General features: G+C 45.2%; 1 protein-coding gene across 7 annotated transcripts in view; it reads right to left on the reverse strand.

Annotated features, from left to right (window-relative positions):
- SFSWAP (splicing factor SWAP) overlaps positions 1 to 18,289 on the reverse strand; it is a 208,971-nt gene that overhangs the window by 60,916 nt on the left and 129,766 nt on the right. For all 7 annotated transcript variants that reach the window (XM_077159535.1, XM_077159536.1, XM_077159530.1 and 4 more), the window contains 3 exons: positions 11,576 to 11,801; positions 10,457 to 10,572; positions 9,298 to 9,433 (listed from right to left, as the gene is read on the reverse strand). In XM_077159535.1, coding sequence (XP_077015650.1) covers positions 9,298 to 9,433; positions 10,457 to 10,572; positions 11,576 to 11,801 — 478 coding nt within the window. The remainder of the gene's footprint in view (positions 1 to 9,297; positions 9,434 to 10,456; positions 10,573 to 11,575; positions 11,802 to 18,289) is intronic.

Below are 18,289 nucleotides of genomic sequence, written 5' to 3' on the forward strand. Positions count from 1 at the left end.
GAACTCTTTAAATAAAGTATTTTGGAAATAACTGACATTCAACCTTTCTCTCAGAATATAACACAGTGCTCCTTTTCTTTATATTAAAATCCTGACTTTATACCTGGGAAAACTGAAGCTTAGCAAAGCAAAGCAATTTGCCCCATGTCACACAGCTATGAGGTGGCAGAGCCATGGAGATGGGCCATCTGTAAGGAAAGGGGGTACCTGCACCCACCCACACATGCACACAGGCCAGAAGTAATCTAGGTGCCGAGGCTCCCAATGGTCCTCCCTGGATGGTGAGATTGTGCCTTTCTAACAAGCGTACCCCTCCTTCCAATGCATCTGCCCTGCCCTTCACTTGCCCAGGCCCACTCTGCCAGGGGTCGGGGATCTCTGGAGGTGCTGAGTGCTGCATCAGCACCCTGCTTCAGTTCACAGGCCTGCTCCACAGGATCATGCGTGGGTGCACGCGCATATATGAAGAGGTGTCAATGGAATCCCAGGCACCTGTGCAACTGTTTTCTATTCATTTTTTCTCAAGTTGTTCTCTCAATAAACATTCCCAGACACCTCCTGTGTCACTGTGGGATGATGGAGGAGGCACACTGCTCAGCCAGGCAGACACAACCCTTCATCTTTAGGCCCCCACTCTCCACAGGCAGGGGAGAATCAACCACGCAGCTATTTAGCCTAAGGGTGCATTATGCTGTGAAAGAGAAGTGTGGTAAAAACGTGTAGTGGGGTCCTCTCGAGTCACTCTTGTAATACTCACTCCCCAGCTAGGTACAGTCCTCTTGGAACCCATTCCTTCTTCTCTTAACGAGAACCCAGCACTTCAGCTCTGCTGTTCTAGGCTTGGGGCATGGACACTGAGCCATACCCAGATCAGCCTCCCCTCCATCCTCTAGGTCAGGAAACCCATGACTTCTGAGTGCAAGGTGCTCCTAACTGGCATCGTCTGTCCCCACCTGAGGCAGAAGTGACAGCAGAACTGCCAGGTTCTGGCAGGCCACGCCACGTAAGAAAGAAACATTTTCCCAAGGTAGCAGTAGCATACTCCCCAATGACCATGGCAAGTCTGTGCACAGACCCCCCCCCCCAGGTGCCTGCCCTGCTCCCAGGACTCCTGTGTGTCCCCAGGGGGTCTTGCCTCTCATCTGGAGACTAGGCATTCTCATCTATCTGGAAGTCACTCATGGCAGGGATTTATGGCCCTAGAGAGCCAGCCTGTCAGGGCAGCTTCCTGGGGGTGTGTTGCATCCGCTGCTCAGAGTGGGAAGCCAAGCCTAACAAATCTCTGCAGGTCTCTGGAACTGTTCCCTGGCATTTCCTGCAACCATTCCTGGGTCTGTCGTGAGAGGCAACTCTGGCTAAGGCTGCTATGAACTGCCCACTTCCTTCTGGGCTCTGGGTCCACCCCACCCACTACTCCTTCCCAGACTGACATCACATGCCTGCTTTTCCCCAGCTCAGGCCACAGCACCCTGACTGGGACCTCCTAACACAGCAAAATAACCTCTAGAGAATCAAGAGTTTTCCTGTTTCCCAGCCTCAGCATCAAAGACAAACCTGTCTGCCTATTCTGGGCTTTACACTTTGACATAAAATGCTAAACAAGAAGGAGAAGCTGCTACACAGACATTTAAAGTTTCATCAACACATGGATTACTGTCTGTAGAAGGGTGCGACGGGTAAGTGGGTCACGTCTCTTCTCAGGGCATCCTGACACAAAACACATTACCCGGTACATCGTGACCTGTCACCATGTGTTCCCCTTTGACCCTGAACATTCCCAGGGACTGCTTAGTGTTAACAGGAACCTGGCCTGCTGCTGCAGCTGCTCCCAGTGGGGAGGGAGCTGGGTCCCTAGCTCTGGTTCACAAGAGCTGCAGGGAGGTCATCTCCCCACTGGCCATGGGGACCAATGCCCAGGAGAGAAGCCCATGTTGCTCTGTCTCACCTCCACGTGAGTGAACATAGTTCCACCCAGTGCTGAGGGAGATGTGCTTTTGCTGGTGAGCCCAACACCTGAAGACAACGGAGGAGGCGAGGCCCTGCCCAGCTGTTCCTGGTGGGGGGTACTGTTATGCTCTGTGCTCCTCTCTGTGCGATGAGATCCCTTCCCTGGAGGTGGTCACAGGTGTCTCTTTCATCCAGCACTATTTCTCATTAAACTCTACTATGATATCATGAAGTTCCTGTTCCACAAATGAGAAATTAACACCCACACACATATCTATCCTTAAGATCTTAAGACCACCAACTGTAAAGGGGACCTCGGAGGTTGTTAAGTCCACCCTTCACTCCATGGACAGGAAATAACGAGCAGAATGAATGAGAAACACTGCTTCACCTTCTGCACACGTAACAAACGGACAGAGTTAAGTTCTTAAAGAGGTGAGGACCACAGGATGAGGTGAGTCACATTTCAATTCCTAGGAAGGTCTTCTTAGGCTTCTCAAAACTACTAGCCTAGCCTCTTCCTTGTAGAGTCACATCTTCCATTTAAGGGTCTGTGTGGCACACTCCTAAAGCTTCTTGGCAGCTGTCTGTCATTTCAGTGCTGAAGACTGCTCTAACCAAGGGCATGCCCTCCTTTGGTGCTTTAACCGCCTTTTCTCCCTGGTGTGTAGTTTCCCTGTCCCTCAGAGCATCAAGTGCTGTGGTGTCCTCTCAGTTTTACTGCTCAGGTCCCAGCTGTCAGCGGCACCTATCCCTTGGCCCCGGGGCCATGTCGGCCCATCTTCCCAGACTCCATGTCCTTCCAGGCGCCACCAGTGAAGGGGCACTGAGGTCAAGGTCTTCACAAATGATACCACATGGACGATTATTTGCTCAATATTTTTCCTAAGTAGCGCAAAAAAAATTAAGGAATATTCAAGTCACAGGTTTGATTCACTAGTTGCATTTTTTCCTAAACACACTAAAATAAACAACCACCAACAAAAAAAAGTCCTTCCACATACCATCCAGAACCCTCCTGCACAGCATGGGCGCGTGTGTGGCTCAGAGGCTCACACTTTGGATCACAAGCTCTTCTGCGAGCCTGGATAAAAGGAAAATACCAGTCCGTGTGCTCGTGTACAAGACTGTGGACATGACACCTCTCCCCAGAAGGTCCACCATCACCAGCCCCAAATCCTCATGTCCACAATCTCAGGACGCATATGAACCGTGAGAGCCCACCCACAATTTCCTGTGGGGTTAAGAACCCACAGCTAACTTTCAAAGTTGTCAGGGAGAAAGATTTATGAAAGCAACAGCAGATGATGATGGGCTAGTGATACGCATATATTTTTCTATCTGATTATCCATTTTACATGTGGTTGTAGATTTCTTTAAAAATTTCACCTCGATTTATGAAGTTATCAATAATTTTAGTAATTTTCAAGAAAGCTTTCTTTTTGATAGCTTAATATTCCCAAGTGAAAATCCACAGTTTAAAATGTTATTAACCCTCTTCGAGAAATACTTAAATGGATGGGAACAATGCTGTTCATTTTTCTGCACACAGCTAGTAGTTGAAGACACAGGAAGGCCATGTGCACCCAGAGTACTGAAAATAACGCACTAAAAATAAAGGAATAATAGATTTTGTACAAAGACCTACAGGGAACAACATATCTGTAAACACATTCAGTAAACCCGAAAGAGGAAAAATAAGCTGAGTGCCCAAGAAGGTCCTCGGGCAGCACGCAGCTGGCAGAACACATTTATACTCAACGTCTCCTACGGGGCTGCCTTAGGGTGCATCTGAAATGAAAAGGCAGTTCCAAAAATTTTCCTGTGGCTTGGCTGAAGAGGTAATTTTAAAAGAATCCATCTACTTCATATACTAAATTCACAAAGACTTACCCAGCACAGCCAATGGATTATAACCTTTTCTTTACCCGATGCAGCAAGAGACTTTTTTTTGTATGCTGTATGGAGGGGTCACATCTCATTATTTCTCCAGGTGAGTATCCCGTTATTGCAGCACCATTTGTTGAATTTTTGTTTGGTTGGTTTTTGTTTGTTTTTGGTGAAGTGCATGGGCTGAAATCAAACCCGGTCTCCCACAGGGGAGGCGAGAATTCTACCACTGAACTACCCTTTCCCCCCCGATGCAGCAACATGCTCTGTATTCCTCTACTAATCCTCAACTAATCTTGTCTTTATCCAAAATTAGAATTGTTTTAACTGTTTTACTTTGTTTCTTGAATAGAATAGCCATGCACCTTCATTAAAAAAAACTGGAAAATAAAACTAAACAGAAAAATGTCAATCATAATGCTATCTCTCAGAGGCAACTCTGAACCTATTAGTGATATTTTTTTCACAGTTCTCTTCAGTTTATCTCTTTTTCAACATACTTAAGATCTCACTGTGTTAATAACTTTGTAAACTACCCAACATTATATAGGTGAACTTCAAAACATATTTTTATCTTGAACACTAGCACAAAGGAACTAAAAACAAAACTGCTCTTTGCTTTTTCCTCCATGTGAGCTTCCCTGGTAACCAAATGCCCTTGTCACAACTGGTCACAACTGGCCACAACCACACTGACAGCTGAGGTGCATAGCAGTCCCAGGGTGCGAGGTCCAGGTGGTCAAGGCCTCGTGTGCCCCCATCAAGAGCCAAGGACCCCCTAAACCAGGATTCGAAGGTCCTGGGCTATTCTACTGCAAAGCATAAAACAGAAGAGAAAGTCAGCAAGGACCTTTAAAGCAGACAAAAGCTCTCACAGGACTACAAAGATAGGGAGAACAAGATATTCCAAAAATTCCAGAAAAGATGGCAGGACGTGAGGTGTGAGTTTCGCCAGGCACCCTTGAAGGAGTCCACAGACGAGACAGAGAAGGCCTTAGGACAGATGGTTACTCTGGGAAAAGCAGTACATGGGTGGCACTTGTGCTTGTGGAGCTGTGTTCCACCAGGGATCCCGCCACGCTCAAGGGACACTCACATTTTCACATCACATAGGTACAAACTGCTGTCATGTTCCATCTACCTCCTCCTACAGCGGGACGACGGACTTCCTGAACCTGCTTTCTTTTGCACTTTGTTTCAATTTGCACCCAAAGTTTTCACCTATGGATGTTTCCTGAAACTGATGGGCCTATCTAACCCAGGCAGGCTACCCTGTTGTCCTCTGACCCCCTTGGACGGACAGTTGTGGTGGTGACCCGGGGCTGGCAGCCATGGAGGGACCAGGTGGGACTAGTGCTGAGGGCTTCACTTGTCGTTGGGCTGCCCTCAGAGTGCCCAGCAGGAAGTTGCCTAGACACCTTCACAGTGAGGCCTGGGGCCCGGAAAGGCCAAGTGGCACCTCGAGGTCCTGGGGCAGGCCTTGTTCCAGGTTGCTCCAAGTGCACCCACTCAGGCCTCTAAGGCACAAGAGGCCCAAAACCCAGGTTCCTGCTGGCCCCACCCCCACCCCAAGGAAGAAACTATTTCCTCTTACTCTACCTACTTCCCTTTTCTCCTGCTTCTTTCCTGATAGCATTTAAAACTCAAGTCTCTCCATAATTCAGAAAAACAGAAGTCTCCCCCCCAATCATCCATAGCTCCAGATACATGCTGAGCACACAGCACGTGCCAGGCACCAGCTGGTTAACAGCGCAGCACTGACCCCTGCTCTCACAGAGGTCACAGCCACGGGGAGGGCATAAGATGCACCTGGAGGCACTGAGTACCCCAAGCAAATCACCCAGACAAGGCTCAGAGAGCGAGGGGAGGCCAGGGTGCAAGGGGCAGGAGCTCCACGGCCAGGGAGCAGCGGAGCAGCTGGAGTGCAGCAGGGAGGGAGGGGAGCACTGAAGGAGTGGAGGCCACTGGTGGGTAGGTGGAGATAGGAGGCCTCTGACAGGTGTCCAGCAGGAGCGGCTGTGCTCTTACAGGAACTTCTTCACTCCCAAGCTGCCCTTGTCCCTTGAATGAAACTGTTCTCACTTCAGGGAATGAGCAGTTTACTGTGAAGCAGCCTGTAGGCAGGAATGGCCCCCGCTTCACTCCCCCACCGCACACTCTGAAATGCGTCCAACCCTATGACTGCTCTTCCACAAGCAGAGGTGGGGTGCAGTGTAAGGGGAGGGGAACTGTGCAGGTTTGAAAGGATGCATGTCCCCTAGAAAAGCCACGTTTTAATCAAAATCCCATTTCATAAAGGTAGAATAATCCCTATTCAATACTATATGTTTGAAACTGTAATCAGATCATCTCCCTGGAGATGTGATTTAGTCATGAGTGGTTGTTAAACTGGATTAGGTGATGACATGTCTCCACCCATTTGGGTGGGTCTTGATAAGTTTCTGGAGTCCTATAAAAGAGGTAACATTGCGGAGAATGAAAGAGATTCAGAGAGAGCAGAGCAGAATGACATAGCCATGAGAAGACCTTTGGAGATGAGAGGGAAAATCCCTCCCAGGGAGCTTCTTGAAACAGGAAGCCAGGAGAAGCTAGCAGATGACACCGTGTTCTCCATGTGCCCTTCCAGATGAGAGAGAAACTGTGACTGTGCTCACCATGTGCCTTCTCACTTAAGAGAGAGACCCTGATTTCATCGGCCTTCTTGAACCAAGGTATCTTTCCCTGGACGGATACCTTTGATTGGACATTCTATAGACTTGTTTTAATTTGGACATTTTCTCGGCTTTAGAACTGTATACTAGCAACTCATTAAATTCCCCTTTTTAAAAGCCATTCTGTTTCTGGTATATTGCATTCCAATAGCTAGCAGACTAGGACAGGGGTATAAACACAGTGCCTGGTCAGCCAAGGTGTTTGGTGGCCTGTAAAATAATCTTCAAAAATATGAATTCAGTTCCAACAATTGTAAACCAAACTATTATTTCCCATAAGTAACGCACTTCCTGCTTCTCTGGGAAATCCGGAACCCTGGACGTTGCACTCCGTCATGGCTGTGATACACACATAGTCACATACACACACCTGGCAGCGCTGATCTCAGCTCAGTTAGAATGCTGAGACGCGATGGCTAGCCCTCAGCTGGGAGCCTCACATTCACACGCTCATCCTCTCAAACACTCCAGATGCCCACATGCATCATTCTTACAAGTGTCCATCAGTTTCTCACTGTTTAAAAAAAGAAAAAGGAACATAAAAGATTTCAAAACTACTTTGTTGAGGAGAGGAGGAAGTCACTAGGGTGCCCCATCAAAGAGTGCTGTAGGGATACGTGCTTCCAGGGCTAACAGCCTATAGGGGCTGCACTGCTTCAAGGAGAGCGCTGCACGTAGCTTCCCGAGCTGCGAGAGCCCCGTGGCGCTGACCCCTGTGGTGTGGGAAGAAAGTCAGCATGGGCTCTTCCAAAGCTGAAGCTACCTGGACCCTCCTTCGGCCTCTGGTGGGGGGAGAGGCAGAGACCTAGGTAGCATTGCAGCAAGGGGAGCTCCCTGGAGACAGCCACAGTTGACCCGCTCCCTGTGACTCCCTCCTCCCGACTGGTTCTGAACCCATCCACCCCTCTGCCCTCACTGTGTGGGACTGCTCTACATAACTACTACAGTAGCATGCAACTACTGAAAAGCACAGCAACCACCCCAGGCAAGGGGCACAGACCCGGCTCCAGGCAAGGTTTCTATTCCTAATGGTATTAGAAATCCAGTGGAATCACCTGAAATGGCATCTGACTTACGCATATGCAACTACAGGCTCTGCAAAGGGAAGACAGGAAGGACAGAAGCAACTTGGCACTCAGTGAACTTGTGTCCCGGAGTACATACGAGCCGGGTGCAAGACACCTGGTCTGTCTGGTCACAGCTCGTGCCTAACTCTCAGGTGTGAGCACCACACTGTGCAGGGCAAGGTGGGGTTTTGTAAAGGTGTGTCATGTGTACACGTGTGTATGTGTCCAGGCCCCACGTGCTGAGCTCTGTGAAGGACTCTGCCTGTTTAGGACATTGGCATCATGGCCTGAGAGCAGAGACTGCTGTGCAAAATGCAACTGCGTTAACACAAGGTCTGCTCTTTGATTTGAAGATTCAGAGAAATGTGATCTGATCATTTAAAGAAGCATCAAAATTCTTATGTTTAAGAGGTTTTTTTGAGTACACACATAGAATGTTCACTCAAGTGACAGATTTTTAAAGTCTAAAGTAATAAGTTAGCACATCAAAACTATACATTAGCCTTACTGGGCCCTTCTAAAAGAGAAGTGCCAAAGAACACAATTATCATTTTAACCAAAGCTTGATCTCAAGAAAAGAGCTGCTTACACCTTAAAGCAGAATTAATCTCAGGCTGAATTTTCAATTTCTAAATGAAAGAGTCATTAATGGATTCATTATATTAGATTTCCATGTGAAGTAGGCCGATAGATGAATTTTAGTGGTTTTTGCTAAATATGATCTTCATTAAATATTTAACCACTGAATAAAATTATTAAAAAGAGCTGATAATGAGACCAAGGCAAAACACTTTCAAATAATTTCCTGAATAGAACTTCAAGATTTATCTTCAATTAAAATATTTAAGCAATTAAAAGGATCAAAGAAAAGCAATCCACAAGGATAAGTGAAGACACAACCTGTATGTGTTTTATGCTGTATAGCTTTTTTTTTAACTTTTTTATTGTATAGATTAACATATATACTAAGTAAAGACATAAAAAAGCAATAATTTTCAAAGCACTCTTTAACAAGTAGTTACAGGACAGACCCCAGAGTTTGTCAGGGGCTACCGTACAATCCTCTCAGATTTTTTCATTCTAGCTGCTTCAAAATATAGAGAAGGCTTGACTATTTTTTTATCATCACAATCGTGCCATACATCTTTTTAAAGAAAGCCACACAGGAGACAACACTCTAAGTCTACCCGATACTCATTCTCTTCCTCTCCCTTCCAATCCAAACTCTGGTAACGGCAGCACACGCACCCAACTGAAAAGTCACGTCCGGCGGGGAGACCATGTGGCAGCATTCTGGTCAGTGAGATCCGAAGAAGGCCACTGGGTGTGCCTTCTGGGAAAGATCTCTGAGAGCGGCAGAGTTAGCTTGTGCCTGCTCTCTGCCTCTGCCCCTCCCTGTCCTCCCTGATGCAGCGCTGGTGCTGGAGATAGGCAGTCATCTTGTGAACATTAGGTGATAGGCAAAAGGACGAAAGTTACATGCTAAGGGTGGCCAAACAGAAAGACAGAAGGCACTGAGCTCCTCCTGGCATTGTGGACTGGATCTGTACTGCCTATCTCCACATTTCTTTTCACATGAGAAAAGAAAATGCTCGTTTGGTTAAACCACCATGGCCACCTCAGTCACACGCAGCCGAATGCACTCAGAACCAACACAGCCACCCACGTGGGCCATGACTCACAGTCTGCAGTGTATTCCACCTGGGACGTCGGAGCAGCTGTGCCCTCTGCAGCCTGTGGGGTGGGCGTGGAGCTGTCAGCCTGGGCCTTACGGACAAGCGCTGCCAGAGGGTGATCGGGGTCCACCACCTTCAAAGGCTGGAGACAGACACAGCACACATTTAAGTCATTTTCTCTACTTTGAACCACTTAAAGCTCTTCTGCTGCAAAAGGCTCTGCAACTTTAAAATAGAGTATGCACATTTCTTCCTCTGGTTTTATCTCCAAGTGCTTTCACAGTACTAATGTCTTACCATATGCTTTGGTAGATCCTCAAACACACACATGCACGCACACACGCGCACGCGCACACACACATCCTTGACTAATTGTGGTTTAATAATTTAGTGGTTTTGAGTTCCAAAGCGACTCAATGCATCAAAGACTTAAATCCAACACCACTAAGGAGAGGGAGCAGGACATCAAGACTAGAATTTCACTTGTGTCTGCCTCTAAATCCACTCAAAACCTGAAACTTTGTACTTCCTTAAAGGAATTTCTGATTTTTAGTCACCAACAGTTTCTGAGGTTAGATCAATTAAGGAGCATTCCTTTGAGGGATCAGCAAAACTGCATGAATGCTGGGAGTGAAATGCTTAAGACTGACAGACTCCTGTTTTTTATATCACAAATGACAGACTCTGGTGCAAATTAACCATGGGAAAAATGCTGAATGAGTCCTTTATGGTAAGGATGGGGGGGTTTGATCAGAAGTAAAAATGTTTATCTTAAAACTACTTAAGAAGGTAATAGAGCACTTCAAGAAGCAGATATTCTGAATATCTATAAAACCCAATCCTACTTTTATGAATCTGCATGACAAAACAATTTCTAAGTCTTAACCAGCAACCTACTTATTCAAAATATCTCAAAATAGTTAAATTATAAAAAAATGAAATAATTTGCTCATGTAATTTATAATATGGGATATATAAGAAATAAAGGAAGCAAATTTTTTGCCATCAAGTTAAAAACAAAACAATAATTCACAGTAAACCTACTGATGACAAAACAGACACTGCTATAACATAGAAGAAATGGCAAGCTGACTATTTTCCAAAATTAAGTTAGTGTCAGCTCTACTCTGACATGAAAAAGAGATTTCAGTATTAAGATGACAACCTTCATAAGCTCTTCGAGGCGACTGCACTTTTTTGACGCAAAGAGGGATGGATGCAAGTAGTTACCATCCTCCTCCTCCTCTTCCTCCTCCTCGTTGTCAGAGCTGGCCCCTGATTCTGAAATCAAAATTACATGTCAAGATTTTGGTGTATGGTGAGAAGAAAGGCACAGAATAAGTTACATAAACACTCAGAAGCAAAGACAGAGGTTTTCACAGCCATTTCTCGGTTACCTGTCCGGAAACCCCTGTGGGAGTTCTCCTGTGGGATGTGGCCACCCAAGCTGGTGAGGGAAACCCAGCATGAGACCTGACACCCAGCAACTCCCCTCCAGCATTAACTAGGCTGGAGGCGTTGTACGCTGGTCTAAAAACAGAGGGGCTTTAATTTTTCATAAGAGAGTCGAAATATCTTACTGTTTACAGAAGCAAAAAAAATTTTACACAGCAACAAACTCGGGGAAAATAAGGTCTGCAGTAAGATTTATACAACTCGGTCTCTGAATGCATTTCAGCTGACAAAAGCAAACTCAACAGAAGTCTATATATACAGACAATTGTCTCTGAATGTGATTTAAAATAAAGCTAAACGGCTTTTGTATCAAGAATTCTAAACACAGACACTACTACAAAAACAACAGTTTATAACAGATAACCCAGGTAAAGTGGCCACTCTCCTTCTCAGGGACAGTGTGACCTACTCCCCCGGCGCCGAGCAGGGGTACCCGTGCCCTGGCAGGGACACTGGGAAGAATGGGGGCCACAGTTCTCCTGCTGGAACACTGAGCAGCCAAACAAGAGGAAAAACGTGCAGCCTGGATGACTATGTTCTGAAAGCACCGAGGTTTAATCACATTTCACCTGTCTGTAAAAGTGTTAACTAAGAACTGAACAGGTCTTTAAGAACTGTTAAAAAGAGCTTTGTGCTGTCCTATAGGCGCACCACCTGGGTGATTGACATGTTTTATTGGCAGGATTCCAGAAACCTGAAGATTCTAAAGCACAGATTTTCAACCAGGCATTTTTATACTTTTTCCAGAGCTACACCCACCCCACCCTAACCCTCCACAACAGCCCAACACAGGCTAGAGTCTACACAGGACAGAAACAGTTTGACATACTTTTCTTCTCCTCGTTTTTGTTTTCTGCCAGTACTGTATACCTTCCTTCCTTCATAGCTTTCTGGATGAGTTTATAGTAGGGGTTGAGGTAGTGATCAAAACGCAGAAAGTCAAACTGAGAGTTTCGGGCCTGCTTGGCCTTCAGCATTATCTCAAACTGGGCTCCCTGTTTGCACACGAAATTGGCTGTCCGCTCAATGATTGCATGCATTTTTGCTGTTGGTGGCTATGAGAAAACACACATATATTCACGTTATCAATTCTTCCTCTTTTACTGACCCCATGATTTAATCAAACCATAGAAATCATCATGTATTTGCTATCATTTACAAGAAATAAGAGACATTTCTATTTTTCCAGATTCTCAAGGGCTGAGAGGAACAGTAAGCCACTGGCTGCCTGTGCCTCATGGCAGTGCGCTGGCCACATGATTTCTGATTTCACCAGGATTTTGTGAGAAAGAAAAGTCCCTACTGAGGCTGCCCATACTACCTTGTACAGAACTGGTGGGAAGCAATCTTTTTTCTTTTTTTTGCCAAATCAACATATTTTATATACAACAGAGGCTGGTAACCTGAATTCTATGATGGGCTTCAGTGGGTTACAGGCATGCATTTTTTTCTAGGGAAAAAGCACATGTTTTAGTAGGTTTCTCCAGGTATCTAAGAACTACTACCTTTTTGTTTTCTGCCCAGCCCTATCCCTTGGGGCACTCAGGAGAGCAAGGACTGAGTCACCAATGAGGAGACTAACACTAGCAAATTGTGTGCAAATAAAACCTGAAATTATTTATTTATTTATTTTTTACATGGGCAGGCACCGGGAATCGAACCCGGATCCTCTGGCATGGCAGGTGAGCATTCTTGCCTGCTGAGCCGCCGTGGCCCGCCCCTAAAATTATTTTTATTTTTATGAAAAGGGTTGGTTAAGAATTCATGGTGCTATTATACTTTCAGGGCCTCATCCTTCATAAAATATAAAACGGTTTAATTCTCAAATTTAATTCCTTCTCTCTCCCCGCCTTCACACATAAAAAGGATAAATGCCTATAATGAATGTTATTACTGATCCCAAAACAAGAACCAGGTGAAAGGCCCACTGCTTTTACAATACAGTAACAAAGAGCAGAGCTCCCAATGCAGACTCTCACTGGGTACCTAAACTACATACTGAAACAGAACACTCCAGACACACATCAGTTATTAATGACCACTTCAGAGCAATGGTCCTCAAAGGAAAACAATGCCTCCACAGCACAGGTTCTTTCTACTGCCCAAGTCAACTTGTTGATCTAAAAAGTCTTCAACGGAGAACCACTTATGATATAACGTAATGCCTATAGTGGTCAAAAGCAATCTATAAATAATTTTACAAAGCAATAATGATTACAGAAAAATAATACATCTTAACATATTTCACGGACTCCTAATGGAGTAAGTAGAAATAAGAGAAATATATTTTGTTTGGAAAAGGTCATTTTGGGTTCCCTTTATTACATAAATCTAAGATAAATCCCAATCCCTTAAAGAATATCATGGTCATTTCTAACATAAATTGATTTATAAAGATACAGTAAATGTATAAATATGTTCAAGTTATAAGGATTGACTAATAAAGGGGAAAAATATATCCTGACAAAAAGGAGCAGTGCAGGATGGAAGGTGGGGCACATAACGGAGGAGTCCCAGGGGTGCCCAAGCTAGGCCCCTATGCCTGCCCAGAACACAGCGAGAGAGAACTACAGTAAAGAAGCGATGGCGTGATCACAGGGCTAGGGAGGGAAGTGTGGTTGGGCTAGAGATGACCCAGGAGAGGCAGCTTGGTAAAGTCCTGGCAGTGACCACAAATGTCCCAGGGTAGACTGAAACCTGTGCTCACCCATCAGGGTTAGAGAGAGAATGTCTAGCCGCTGGACTCCCGGCTTCCAGATCCCAGAGGGCAGCCATGCCCTCGGTCAGTCACCCCTCACTTTCTGGCCTCAGTACTACAGTAAGGTATGACTGCCACAGGCCCCAGGAAACCTGCCTCCACTAGGAAGAAGGAGTCCAATGTAAACAGGCAACTGGAAAGCTGCAAATGCCTGGGGGGAGACCCGCCTTTCAGGAGAATGCCCATAGTGAACCCAGAGCAGGTGACCCCTGGGGACAGGCAGTCAGAACAAGCCACATCTAACTGGCTTCCCCAAAGATCTAAGACATCTGTGGCCATTTACTGAGGAGAGAGAGAGCTGCAGTGACAGTCATCTGAGAGAACGAGAAATTTACTGGATGTTAAAATAAAAGCAAATATAAGGACTGAAAAAGCAGGATGGACATGGATGGAAAATAAACTGGTGATCTAGAACACCAAATCATACAAGTGAGTGAGTCTCCAAAATGGAGAACAAAAAGACCAATAAATGGCAATTATGAGTTAAAAAAAAAAAAGTGACCATCAGATGTGATATTCAATTTATGGAAGATTCTACATAATAGAAAACAGAAGGCAAATTCTTTGAAAAGCACTTGAACCTTCATCAAAAGAGCCAAGGGGATCTTGGGTTCGGTGAGCTCAGCCCGGGAGCACAGAAATAACCCCGCCCACTTAAAAAAAAAAAAAAGAGCCAAGGGATAATAAAGTACACATATTCTTATACACAACTACACGGCATTTTTGAATAGCAAAAATTAAGAGAAATTCAAAATGGTTCCAGAAAGAGAAGTCACATAACAGAAGAAATGAACATCAGAAAGGCAAAAGGTCTCTTAGTCCAGCCCCAACGCTGGGAAAGACTGTGCAGCAACAGCTGCAAGGTCCTACAGGGAAAGAATTTCGGACCTAGAATTTTATACCTGGGAAAACTATTTTTCAAGTAAGAAGCAAAATAAAAAGGAAAAACAAATAGTGGTAAGAAATGAAAACATAGAAAGTTACGGCTTCAACTAAACAACAGCAGGAAATAAGGCTGAAAACGAATGCAACTACTCAGAAAGGACTCCTAAAATGGAAAAGCCACATGTGAAAAACAGGGGGCGATTTCCACAACCTTCAATCAAACCGGAGAGAGCAGGAAAGGAACACTAAAGCTCCTTGTGGTGGGGGTTGCAGACTATGATTAATTCCTGACACTGCTGAAAGAAACATGAATTTAATGAGTCATCATTATTATAAAGGAATTATTGGCCAAATTCAACCGAATTTCCTTATTTTGGGTTAGAGTTCTTTAATTTTACTTTTTACTTGAAATGTTAACATTCCTTTGTTTTGATTTTTAACAGGTTTCTAAGCATGAACTGAGGAACAGAAAATGCAGAGGGGACGATGGAGCAGCATTTGCTTCTCCCCAAATCTAAACATTTGAGTTCGTATGTACACAGCCGGTGGCTGTGGGCAACCACTCATTTGGTGGAAAGAACTTCACTCCGTATAAGCGGCTCTGGGAAGCACTGGTGATGCTGTATCCTGACCTGAAGGCTCTGCAATTGTTAATATTAACTCAGATATGGAATGGGTTGTACAGTTTTCTATCGTACTTTTTCAAGTGGAAAAGTTAACCGAATGGTTGACACATAGATTGGTGGAGAAATTGTGTAAATGCCATTTTTTGTTTAGAACCTTTTTCTTTTAACTATCCTGCTTTGAGATCTTATTTCAGAAGAATAGCATGAACTGCAGCTTCAATTGTAGTAGCATCAATGTCACAACTGTGCATTCTTAGGGTTTTTCTTTTTCTGGGCTTTGCAGGTTGTTCACTTAACTCCTAAAATGGCTGGCTTCTTATCTACAAGCCTCTGCCTTCCTACCCGGGCTAGGACACAAGCCTCTCACGTGAAGACATAAGACAAACTCAATGAGAACTAGATCATTCTCAGGGCTTGGCGTTAACTCTATGTTATTTTTGGTATTAAAAAAAATGTCAGAGATTTAGTTAAGATACTACAACTGAACATGTCTATATATGGCTTAGGTAAAATGTATTCACTGTAAACATCTATGGAATTCTGTCTTTATTTTGAAATGGGGGCTTTTCTGTTTAAAAATTAAAAACTGTAAAATTAAACAACAAAGTGCCTTGTTGTCTTAATATGAAATCAAAATCTCCCTCAACTTTTTTTTCCCAGCATCCAAAATCATTATAATTCATCAGGATCTGGGGCCCGTTCCCATAGCGCCGTTGGCCTCAGGCGTGCTGGAACTGCGGACCCCATAGTGGCTGGAGGGCTCAGAGGTGGCTGTGTGCGTTCCCGGGCCTTGCCTGTACCCTCCCGGCCCTCGGGGGCAGAGAGTAGGACATGCTGCGCCCTTGGGGAGTCTGGGGGAACTGGTGGAAGGTGAGGCTCTTGCCTCAGGCCCTGAGGATGCCACTCCGGGCACGGTGCTCACGCAGCGCACACCCCCCCCCCACAATGGACACCTCCTGGATGTGCACGGCGTCAGTTAGGGTCCCCACACCCCACAACCACAGCTGCTTTGTTTTCACAGCCAGCGAACTTCATCTTCCAGATCATCCAGGAAAGGGGCACGGGCGGCTGGTGGGCACGACCTGCAAACAAGCGCCTCAGGATAGCGGGGCTGAAGGCAGAGCTGGCTGTCTGCCAGAGCCCTGTACGGAGACACCAGCAGCCCCAGGTCCACCCCTGGGCTCCTGGCAACGAGCCGCCACCCTGAGCTGTGGCATACGCCCACTCCCACGATGGTAGGGTGGCGCCTCCTGCTTAGCCGGGTCTGGAAAGAAACTGCCCCAATTTTAAACAGACTACTTCAAGCCAAGTGTTAAGTAACATTCCTTTGCAAATCACTTTAGATTTAGTGTTATAGTTTTGCTTTCACTTTTTCTGATTAAAATTTCTTTATTTTAATCATCTAAAGGGGAAAGGTACTCTCGTTTTTTTAAAAAAATGATTCACAGCCAAAATACCCAGCACTGCAACTGCCAGGACGCAGCGTTCTGACTCCTGCTGCCACTGGCTTAGTCGTTTGACTAATTTTGAGTAAGAATGAAAGCATTAAAGGTTTTTAAATAGGAAGTTTAAAAACAAAAACAAAAGCTTTGTGGAGTGGTGCTAGCCAGGCTCCCGTCCTCCCTGGAGAGCCACATGCCCAGGCGGCAAGGCTGGGACTGCTGACCCTCCAGGCCCTCCCCACACAGGGCATTTACACAGGGGGCTTCTTCTCTCCAATTTGATTTGCGTGCCCTTTTCTCTCTCTCTGATGCAATAGAAAGAAAAACTTACTGTTGATCATTCCTGAGATAGTATAATTTCATTACAGATTATCAGAATAAATTTAAAGACTTATCTGAAAACACTGCCAAGAAAAAAGATACACATATGTTTAATATAAATGTAAAACACATGTTATCTAAGCTATATAAGACATGCAGAAGGACTGGATTTCCAAATTTACTCTATGAGGATAGCATGACCACCATACCAAACCACACAAAGATAACATGGCAAAAGAAAGCTACAGAACACTTTTGCTGAAACAAAATTCCTAAGTAACATACGCTGAATCCTGGATGACACTAGCAAATACTAGTAGTTTTATGCATAGACACGTTACATACATCAAGTTGTTTAATTTTCACACTAACCCTTTTATGGCTACTATAGTTTTCAACTGATAGGCGAGGAAACTGTCCCAGAGCACAAGGCTGTGGGGACGCTGCAAAGCCATCAGCGGAACAGAACCTCTGCTGTGCACAGTCCCGGCCACCATGGCAGGACGGCATCCAGGCCTCCTGCTCCTCGGCCTCTGCTGGAGGGCGGGCTCCACCACGGAATGGAGCCCAGTGCATCACAGTGTCCTGAACACTGCCTGCCACCTACAACAGCACTCGCTCTATGCTTGTTTTCTGACAATGAGACTGTCCAAAAAATCCAAGTGACTCAACTGAAAACCCGGGGTCAGATAGAGATGGCTATAAAAATTACCTACCCTCATACACACCCGCACTACCTGCCCTCGTACACACCGCACTACCTGCTCTCATACACACCCGCACTACCTGCCCTCGTATACACCTGCACTACCTGCCCTCAAATACACCTGCACTACCTGCCCTCGTACACACCCGCACTACCTGCCCTTGTATACACCTGCACTACCTGCTCTCCCAAGCACCAACAGTAAAAGAAATAAGATGATTGTAAAGAGTATATATTTCCAAAATTTACTCAAATTAATGTATAAAATCAAGGCAATGTCCAACAAAATCTCAATACAAATTTTAACAAATTGATCCAAAATAGTAAATTCCTCAATCAAGCAAATGTTTTCTTTGATCTAGAAGAGAGTGCTTTAAGCTAGAGCTGGGTTTCTCAGGGTGGGCTCCCTGCAGCAGCAGCAGCACCCCAGTCAGGGAACTGGACAGAAATGCTTCTTTCCTGCTGCACCAGACTTCTTCATAGTGAACTTGAGGGTGGGGCCCTACAAACCAGTGCCCTTTCAATGTGAACACTGCTGAGCCAGAAGAGTTAGAAGAGGAGGGGCTAGGACCAACCAATCCAAAGAGGGCCCAGACAGACTTTGCATAAAGCAGGAATTGAGTGTAGGAAAAGGTATCACCACAGGTCAGTGGAGAAACAACAGATATTCAAGAAACGGTCATCGGATGACTGACTATGCTTAAGGGAGCAAAAAAGTGAAACACACCCTTCACCTATAGCCTCAAATCAACATAACACTTTTTCACTACAATTCAAATATAAGAAACTACAGAAACACCAGCAG

This window comes from Tamandua tetradactyla, chromosome 5 (assembly GCF_023851605.1).
Source record: "Tamandua tetradactyla isolate mTamTet1 chromosome 5, mTamTet1.pri, whole genome shotgun sequence".
NCBI lineage: Eukaryota > Metazoa > Chordata > Mammalia > Pilosa > Myrmecophagidae > Tamandua > Tamandua tetradactyla.